Consider the following 9,931-nt stretch of genomic DNA (forward strand, 5'->3'; position numbering starts at 1 on the left):
CTCTGCTAGGCAGTGACTTTTCCCTCTTCATCTCTCCAAGAGGCCCCAGCTCAGAGGGGAAAGCTCCCTGCAGGCAGTGGGGACACCCAGGCACCCCACCACATCTGGGCTGCTGCTCTTGCGCAGCTGGTTCCAAGGAACAGTCAAAAGATGCTAAGAGAGGGCTGGGGACAAAGCTTTGTGGTAAACACATAACTTTCGCTTGTAATTTTAGTGCTTGTTTTGCATCTTTAGTAACCTCCTTTGGAGGGATTTTTATAATTGCTATCCTGTCTTGGTTTGCTTTCTTCAGGCAGAAGCAGATGAAACTTAAAAGACTGGATAGTCTGATTGTGTTTTAGTTAGACAGTTGTACTTTTTATATTATCAGCTGAATCAATACAGGAAAAAGATACATTTGCCTACTTTTTAAGTAAAACAAATTAGTAATGATTTTTCTTTTTAAATGTAAAAAGCAAGCAGGGAAGAAAAACATGCTTCCCTATATCTTTTTGCCTAATTTTGAGTCTTGAAATCATTGAAGTGGGCAAGGCAGAAATCAGGCAGGGAGAGGAAACGCATGCAAGCTCCCTGGATCAAGGAGGTGGCCTAGCCTATGTGAAACAAGGCAAACCACAACTGCAGATACTATCCAACCAGTGTAAGAAATGCCTTTTTTCAGTTTAGCAAGTAAACCAAACACTGGAGGCAGTGGAAAAGTCAGTATCAAAATAGGATAGAAAGTCTTCCAGGATTTTCCAGTAAAATCAAAGTAGAAAAGATCTAATCTGGGGACAAACCAAAACACTTCATGCAACATAATGTAATGATTTCATTGCAGATCAGACTCGACATTTTGCTCAAGCGATTATATTGTGCACATTTTCTTTTTGTGGGTATTTAAAAAAAGAAGTAACAACCAAGGGAATAGTAGATTACTTTTCAAATGCAAAAAAAATGACATTTCAAACTGAAAAGTTGAAAATGTCATCATCAAAATATCATGATAAAAAGATGTCAAAACGAATCACGCTGACATTTCTGAAATGGAATGTTTTCTTTAGAAAATATTGAAATTCAGTGTTACTTCAGTTTTTTTCAGCTGAAACTACTCAACAGATGTACAGAGGGATATAGATCTTTGAAAACTGCATTTTTTTCAATTAATTTTACTGTTTGACAAAAAGTAGTCAAGCCCTACATTTGAAAAGTTAACAGCGGGGGTTAGTATTGACTTTACAGACACATTGTTAGTACTTTTTCTTCCAGCCAAATGGCTCTAGGGAAAAATGGTCAGATCTAGGTCCACAAAGAATCAGTCCTATCCTTCTGCTCTGGTATGTGAATATACAGGTTTATGTAAGAGAAAGTAAAACCTGTCTGCGGTAGGCCCTGTGTACTGTGTACAGCCCAACACACTTCATATGTGTGCGCCCTGCACACATCACAACCTGCTTCCCATGGGGCTGCCTCACTCCCCTGCGGCAGGGTGAGAGGTGCAGTGGTACGCGGCTGCACACACTCCCATGCCCGGCGCGTGCCGAGAGCGGGAGGCTAAGCTCTTGAGATGAAATAGAGCAGGAGGAAATAAATGTAGAACTTTAAAATTAGCCATGATGCAAACCGGGGGCTGCAGAAGGAGGGGCTGGGGATTTGCCTGGATGGCTCCCATGGCACCCATCAAAGGTGAGGCTCTGCAGCTGCCCAAGGACCCCGTATGGATGCACCAAGCTCCGCAGACACGTTTTGGGTTGCCTTGCCACCCTCTGCCCTTGCCCTGGGTGCATGGGGAACATGGCCAGGCCCACATGGAGCAGGGCATACCCTGCCTCCCACCCCTGCCCTCTAACCCACCACCCTTCTCCCAGGAGCCATACCACAACCAGTTCCCACACTTGTGGCACTGCACACAAAGACACTGGGGCCAAAGATCCCACTGCCCCCTGTGCCATTGCACTGGACACCACTCAGGGTCCTGCAGAGCAGGGCAGACACTGCCCCACGGCGAGGAGGGGACATGCCCCAGCCAGCCCCACAGCCCTGAGCTGCCCGCAGGCAGGAGGGACCCCCCTGCCACCTGCAGCAGAGTGCATGCACGAGGTACCGCACTGCTGCGTGTGTGGGAGTGGACATAGATGCGCATGTGTGTGCATGTGTGTGTGCAGGGAGAGTGTGTGGGTGTGTGTAGGGCTACGCAGGAGGTGTGTGTGTGTGTGTGTGCGTGTAGGCATGTGCAAGCCTGTGCCCATCTCCGGGGCTCGGCATGCGAGCGCAGCCTATGCGTGCCACTTTGTGTGTGTCTGCTTGCCTGCCTGCCAGTGTGCAAGGGTGCGCAACGGTGTCAGAGTGTGCGCGCGTGCCCGTGTGCGCTCCCGCGCGGGCGGCGCTCGGGGCCGCGGCGGCCGGGCCCTATTGCATCAGTCGGGGCGGGCCGCAGCGGGCGGCGCTGGCTGCCGGCGCGGGGCTCAACCCAAACAAGCCGCGCACAAAGTGCGGCCGCCCCGCCCCGGCCCGCCTCCCCCCCTTCCTTCCCCAGCCCCAGCGGGCCCGGGGAAGCGCCGCCAGCCAAAGAAAAGCAGCGAGGCAAGGTTGCCTCCAGCCGCCCAAGGAGGAAACGCTGCAAAGGGGGTGGGGAGGGAGAAAATTAAAAAATTGAACGCGCCGTGCAGGCCCTTGTGGGCGCGAGAGGCCTGGCCCGGCCCCGCACCTAGCGCCACCTTAAATCTCCCGAAGGCCGCGGCGCAGCGGCCCGCTTCCTCCCGCGGGGCTCCGCCGACGCCGGCCCCTCCGCCACAACAAGCCCTGACACCGGCGGCGGGGGGAGAGGTCCTGCCCGTTCCCCGCTCCGCGCCCGGCCGCGGCGCGGCGCAGCGGGGAACGCGGCCGCCGTCGGGGAGGAGCCGGGGGGCGGTGCGGACTCCCCCCCGCCGCGGCCGCGGTGCCCCGGGGCGAAGGGCAGGGTGCGCCGGGCGCCGCGTTTGACCCCGCGGGCGGCGAGCAGGGCGGGTTTGAAAGTGTGCCCCTCCCCCGGGAAGAGCTGTTGGGGGTTTTTTTTTCCCCCACTTTTTTTTTTTCTTGTTTTTTGCTGTCGGCTCCGTTCGTCCGCCCGGGGATCGCCTCGGCCACGGAGCAGGGAGGGGGCGAGGGGCCGGCGCCGCTCCCCCGGAGTGGTGCGTTCCCGGCGGGCGCGGCCCCAGGTGAAAGCGGCCACTGGCTGGGACGGCGCTGCTTGGAGGGAAAAAACAAGGCGAAAAGCACCATCGGCCGCGACCAAAAAAAAAAGATAATAATAATTAAAAATAATAACGTGGTTGGTTTCCTCGCAGCGGCTCTTTCGGGGAGGGGGGCGCTAGGAACGCAAGGCAAATTATAGCTCATGGAAAGGCAGGCTGCACTCCGGCTGCTGCCCCCCACCCGCCGTGGCCCGGGCCTGGGGGCTCCCCCGTCGGCACTGACCTTGCCCCGTCCGACCCCCTGGGCGGCTCCCCCCACTCCCTTCCCACGTCCCCCCTCCCCGCGGCGGCTGTAGGTGGAAGTTTCGCTTGCGCTGGTCTCTGGGATAGGCTGGCTCGGGCAGGCGCCGCTGTTTATTTTCCATCGTGATCACTTTGTTCATGCTGGAAAAAAAAAAGGTTTTTTTTGGGGGGGGGGGATTTCGCGAGGGTTTTCCACGTTTGCCGGCCCGGTATCCAGCCTGACTTGCACACACCTCCTGCACCCCCCCATGGGGCGGCCTAGAGTCAAACTGGGGGAGGGGGGCGGGATACCGGAGTGTACTGGGGGAGGGCGGAGTGCAGGGTGTTCAGCGATCCTCTGCAGCTGGAGGAGAAAAAGTCCATTTGAAACCCTGGCGGTGTGCGCTCCCTCTCCTCGGCCCTGGGACAAGCCTAGGGGTGGCATCTGCCCGGCGCCGGGCGAGTCGGAGGGCTGAGATTGAGGCGAGGAGCCCGGGGCGGGAGGGTTGGTGTCCTTTCCCCGTCCCTCCCTAGCGCCAGGCCAGCACGAAACAGATTTTGGGGAGGTTTCACATAGAGGGCAAACCCAAGCGCGGCCGGGATAAACAACAGGATCGCGTTGCACTGGGGAAAGGGGGGGGAGGACCCGAGCGAGGGCCGGGTGAGACTCGCACAGGGCTCCCCCCAGCCCAGGCTGTTGAATTATATATTTTTCCTCAACTCGCGAGCCCGAGAGATGAAAACGCCGCCGCTGCGCTCTGCCGCCGGGGAAGGCTGGAGAAGCTTCGCCGCTCTCTGCCGGGCACGGAAACCCGGCCCCCTCGCCCTGCAGCGTCACCCGCTTTGGGTGCGGAGCCCCTGGAGCTGCGGGCGACGGCGGCGCCGATGCCGCCGCCGGAGCCTCCCCGCCGCAGCGCGCTCCGCCGCGCTGCGCGGGTGCGCTGCTGCCCGCCCGCACCGGCCTTGCACAAAAGGCGTGTGGGGCTGTGCTTGCTCCTCCGGGGCAAGCCCGGGACGGTGGAGCCAGGCGGGGCGGTGCAAGCCAGCCCGGCTGCAGGGCGAGGGCAGCACCCGCGGCTCCGCAGCGGTGCGTGCATCCACATCTGCTGGGACGGACCGGGGGGGGGGGGGGGGGAAGGCGCCATCTTTGTTAGTAATAAAAGCACTGGTAAGGCAAGATGCACCAGATTGGGAGGCAAAAACCTTCAGATAAGAGGAATGTTGCTGGCAGCTTCCTAGGTTCACACTGCCAGCGGAAGAACAGTCTAAATCCACTCTATCTGGGAGGACAAACCCAGAGGTTTTATGACTGTGTGGCCCAGAACCGACAGCAGGAGAAGTGTACTTAGGTTTTAAGTCTTGAGTCAAACAACAAAGTGAGAAATACTTAAAACTACATAATTTTTTCTCAAAAAAAAGTGCCTGAGGAAATTCCAGTTTTGAATTAAGAGTACACCTTATTCCCAATGAAGGAGAAATCATAGCATGGCACTAGGGTTGAACAGAGTGAGCTGTATTCCTTACTTTCACCTGTGCTTAAGACACAGGACAAAACAACCAAAGGAAACTTGCTGTATTTCTTGAAGTAGTCTATCTCCTCCTGTGCCAGGCAGAGTGAAGTAGAAACACACACTAATAAAGAACATATTTCTTATATATGGCAGTTTTCTTTATTGATTGCTTGATGTGAAACAGTATCAATCTGGATTTTTTTCCCACACATTACAAAAAAAATTAAATTGGCTCAGTCTGCAATCCTTTAAGCACAGCCATATTAATTAGCAGAAAAAGGAAGAAAAAAAACCTAAAAAGTCTACCAAATAAGAGCATTTACAAATGCACAAAAACATGCCACTTTGGCTTTATGGGGAAAATATCCTCTTCTAGATTAAAAAAATCTTTTAACATAAATAAGTTAGTATAATTTCTCAGTGTCTTTACAGAGTTATGTACACAGGTACACTTCAAACTTTTTTTTTTTATTTTTACATACAAGTACACAGGCAATGTAGAAATACTGTTTAAAGATGTAGTATCCCTTTTCACTCACACACAAACACATCAGGAAGTGGGTCAGCTCAGGAAACAACAATATTCAAGATTCAGAGCAGAAGCCCTGCAGATTAGTTTTTTTTAAAAAAAAACAGTCAATGTAACAATGGGATGCATTTATAAAACTTTTACCAGCATTCAAATTTGCTATAGGGATTCGAGGTTGGGGCGGGGAGGGGGGGGAACAAAGCCTTTTGCTATTACATAACAGAATCATCACAGCTCCCACCTCTTCAGCTTGATGTTAATAAGTAGAAATTTCACAAGCAGCCTCTAATAATCTGCTATAACCAGTGTTAGCATGATGGTGCATAAAAAAGGGGGAAAAATAAAGGAAAACGTGGTGGACCCACTTAAAGGGACAATACATCTTTAAGTAATAAAAAAACCTACACTGCTTTTCTTCATATGGTTCTTTGCTTGCTAGATTGTGAAAGCAAGTTTCGATCTGTCACTCTCTTCCACGCCCTCCCCCCCCCCAAAAAGGTTTATGTGCTACATAAGGTAAAAACTATATACACAGGTAGTACAATGAAGCAAATAAGGAAACACCTAATTGCACAATGCTACATCCAATGCTTTTAGAGGCAGGCCTTTTAAGAGTGCCTAAGATTTTAGTGTTATTTGTTTTTGTTTGTTGTTGTTGTTTTTCAGTGCTTGTACAGGATCTCCATCCCATGGAGATCGACGATATGTATTTTCATTTTTACTACAAGTTTACACCTTCCTCGCTTCACCGACCCCCGAGGCATTCGATGAACAAGGAAACGCACCTTCCGAGCTCTGCAACGGGAAGGAGACGGGAGGGGAAGACATTAGAAACGTCGAAAGAAACGTGATCCCTTTCCCCGGCGGCCGCCCGGGAGGCGCAACTGGTTCAGAGCGACCCGGCTCCGCGGGGCGGGCGCCCCCGGGGGCGCCCCGCGGCCTCCGCCCCACGGGCCGTGCGCCCCGTCGGGGCTGCGGCCCCGCCGCCGCCCGCTGCCCCCGGGCCGCGCTCCCCCGGCGAGACGGCCGCTTTGCAGGCCCTTGGCAAGCGGGCCCGCGGCGCCGCGTTTGCGTTTCCTCATCTTTCTGAACGCAAACGCATTTTGTGCCGCGGGAGTAGAAATAAATAAAGCGAGAACCCTCCTCTCAGCCAGGTTTAACCCTTTCTCCGCCTGCCTGCTGCCGAGCAGCTTCCCCCACCCAAACAAACGAGCGGTAGTAGCAGCATTTGCATAGACACGCATGCTGACGAGCTCCGCCGCCGCTCACCCCAGCAGGACTAATTTGTTGCAACTTAATCTCTCCGGCACAATCGCAAATCGTGTTTGTAAACCTTTCTTCTAACCTCCACTCCGAAACCGCCGGCAGAATTTACCAACTCCCTCCGCCTCAGCCCTCACGTTAAAACAAAACAACAACAACAAAAAAAACCCAGCTCCCATTAACCCACTCCCTTCCCCGTAAACGTACCCTTCTGCCAGAGTCTGAACCCAAACCAAAACAACCGGGGGAAGAAAAAAGTTGCTTAGCTCGGAATTAAAGAAAATGCCCCGATTCCCGTTCAACCCAACTTTACTCAGCCCTCCCGGGGTGGAAGTTGGTTGCTCCGTGCGAAGACAATGCTGACATTGTAAACTACGTGCAAAAGCATCGGGGGGGGAGGGAAGCCCCCTCACCCCCCTCCTTGTCACCTGACATGGTAAAACCGTCACGTTTGAAACTCCGTCCCCCGCCCCAGCGCAGGCCCGACAGCCTTTGAGAGAGGAGCCTCCCTTATCCAAGTGAGCGAAATGCGAAGAGGCAGCGAAGGCAGCGGGCGGCGGCGCAGGCCCGCGGCCTCCCGCGCCTCGGGCCGCCGCTGCGCGGGGCTGCGCTCCGTTTTGTTCCTCTCAAACCCGTGCGCGTCCCACCCCCACGCACCCAGCCCTAAGCGTTAGGGAAAACTGTAAAATTTCGGTGGAGAAACGCCTCAGCAGCTAGCCAGGGGCGGCCTGAAGCCTCCCTATAGTGGCAGGATACCCCCTCGGTTTCCCCTTCTTTGCCTCACTGCCATCCTAACACCAGGTCCTAGTGGGAACCTACCTAAACAGTTTACGTTTGATGTCTTCTTGGGCTTGATTTCTTAGGTGTTTGCTCCACTGAACTTGCACGGGGGGAGTCTTCTGAAACCTCTTCTTCTGTTGTGTTGGCTCTTTTATTTTGAGGAGAGGAATCTAGGAGGGGAAAATTAAAAACAAGGGAGAGGGGGAAGAGTGATATTAAAATATTTTCTTGCCAGATTTTGCTCGGCATCCGGAGAGGTAGATGGGGCCGGGGAGGGAATATTCCCGGCTCCCCGTGTCAACTATCGATTACGTGAAGGAGAGCAGGGGGAGGGGAAGAGGACTCCTCTTTAGGCAAAAGAGACAAGTTTCCTGTTTTTATCTAAAATCCCTGTCCGTCCTTTGCTTCACAAGGGCGTTGTGAAACCCCCGGTGCTGCTCCTCTGCTCGGAAGGAGCGGGTTTCCGCAGAAAAGAGTGTTACTAGGTGCGTATGGGCTTTTGCTTGCAGTCACCCACCGGCTCCCATTGAACGTGGGGGGACACTCCTGGGACTTAAAAACAGCACCTAGGCTTTTTGAGGCGAAAGGAGGCGGGGTGTTGGGGGCCCTAAAACGGTGCCCGGCGGGGCAGAGCCCCCCGGAGCGAGGACGCGGGTGGTGCGGGCGAAGGGGCCGAGAGCCGCGGCGCTGACACCGCCGGGGCCCGCAGAGAAAAGCGCCGCTGCTTTCGCAAGGGTACGTTACCGTCAGTGGCAGGTCTTTTCCTCTGCCCAGTGCACTGCTCTGCAAAGTCCGTCTGATTTTCAGAAACACCAGTCTTTTGATCTACACAGTGAGTGTCCTCCGAGATTCCCTGAGAACCAACAAAAATCACGGCCTGGCAATTCCCGTTTACATCCAAGCTCTGGTGGCCGGCGGACTTGCAGACGGCTTTGAGTAGCCTCGGGGGCCTGAAGTAGAAGTCGGGCGAGCTTCCCTTCTCCACGGCTTGCCACTCGTACCTGCCTTCCAGGGGTTTGTGATTCTGGAAATCGAAATTCCACTTCCTCTGGCATGCCTCCTCCATCTCCTTGCGGTGCTTCTTTAAGTCCCTGTTTAACTCTTCGTGGTTCACTGGCCCGAAGAGGTTCCTGCAAGCTGAAGGCTTCGGGTACTCCGACTGCCTGGCTTCCATGCGCTCCAGGGTAGGGCTCCCATTAGAAATGCGTACGTTTGACATCTCCCCCCCCCCCAACCCTCTTTCTTCTGGTGGCAGTTGTTTTTCTCGCTGCTCTCCCTCCCTCCTCCTCCTCCTCCTCTCTCCTCTGCCTTTTATTTCTCCGCGGTGAAAGCTTTTCTTGCGCTCCTCCTCGCCGCGCTGCCCCGCTCTGCGGCACCTCCTCGGGCCCGCGGAGAAGAGGCGACGGCAAACAATCGCATAAGCGCCGGGTCGGGGCGAGGGGGAGAGCCCCGACGGCCGCCGCTGCTGCCGCCGAGCCCGGGCGGGTCAGGCGCTGAGCGGGCGAGCGCGCAAGACTGCGAGCGGCGCTGCCCTCCGCGGCCCGGCCGGCAGCTCCGCGCTGCCCGCCGCTGCTCCGCCGCGCGCGCACGACTCGCCGCTCTCCCCGCGGCCGCGTAGTAAGGGCGAGACGGAAAAAAACAAGCGGAGACGAGCCCTTTTCTCAGTTGCCCAATATGGCGATTGAAGGGAGGCTGACGAAGAAGAAAATGATTGACAGGACAAGTCTATTTAAACAGCGGAGCCGAGCCATTGGTTACGGCGGCGGGCACCGCCCCATCGGAGCGGCCCTACCTCGCAGCCGCCGCCGGCCCTAAAGGTGGCCCCGGCGGGACTGCCGTCCCCCGGTGCCCGCGCCCGACGGCAGGGCGGGGGCAGAGCCAACAGAGCGGGCAGGACGGCGAGGGAGGCGAGACCCGTGCAAAGGCGCCGCTCGCCCCGAGGCCCCTCAGGCCGCGCAGCCGCCGCCCCCCTCTGCAATGGCTAGGCTGGGCTAAGCTTGGCCCCCCCCCCCCAAAAAAAAATAAATCCCGTCGCTTGGCTGAAAGAGCTGAAGTGAGAAATGGTAGCAGCTAGTTACATTTTGACTCGTTCTTGCGACAGAAAGGGCCCATCGCTGCTTTTCCCGGGACTGTGCTCCTGTGCTGCAGTACCCCAGGTCGGGAGGTCAGGGCAGGCCTGGGGCTAGCAGGGGGCTCGCTCCCCTGGGGTGTGCAGGGGGGACTGGCACCTCTCCCCACCAGCACCCCGACCCAGCCCACTGCAGAGCCAGGCTGGTGGCTCTGAGGGGAGGGAGAGTGGGAAGGATAACTTCTTGCTGTCCTCCCAACAGAGAGAGGACTAGGTGAAGAAACAGCTCTAAAAACCTCTGCCAGGATTTCAGATCTCAGCAAGCAGGGGAAAGAAAACAAAGCAT

At 55.6% G+C, this 9,931-nt stretch overlaps 1 protein-coding gene across 1 annotated transcript; it reads right to left on the reverse strand.

Annotated features, from left to right (window-relative positions):
* Positions 1-5,081: 5,081 nt before the first annotated feature.
* CDKN1B (cyclin dependent kinase inhibitor 1B) lies at positions 5,082-9,223 on the reverse strand. Its single transcript, XM_013948078.2, has 3 exons — positions 8,262-9,223; positions 7,557-7,687; positions 5,082-6,269 (listed from the first exon to the last, which is right to left on the reverse strand). Exons 1-2 carry the CDS (start codon positions 8,734-8,736, stop codon positions 7,566-7,568), a joined length of 597 nt encoding a protein of 198 aa, XP_013803532.1. The 5' UTR covers positions 8,737-9,223; the 3' UTR covers positions 5,082-6,269; positions 7,557-7,565.
* Positions 9,224-9,931: the final 708 nt, after the last annotated feature.

This window comes from Apteryx mantelli, chromosome 1 (genome assembly GCF_036417845.1).
Source record: "Apteryx mantelli isolate bAptMan1 chromosome 1, bAptMan1.hap1, whole genome shotgun sequence".
Lineage (NCBI taxonomy): Eukaryota > Metazoa > Chordata > Aves > Apterygiformes > Apterygidae > Apteryx > Apteryx mantelli.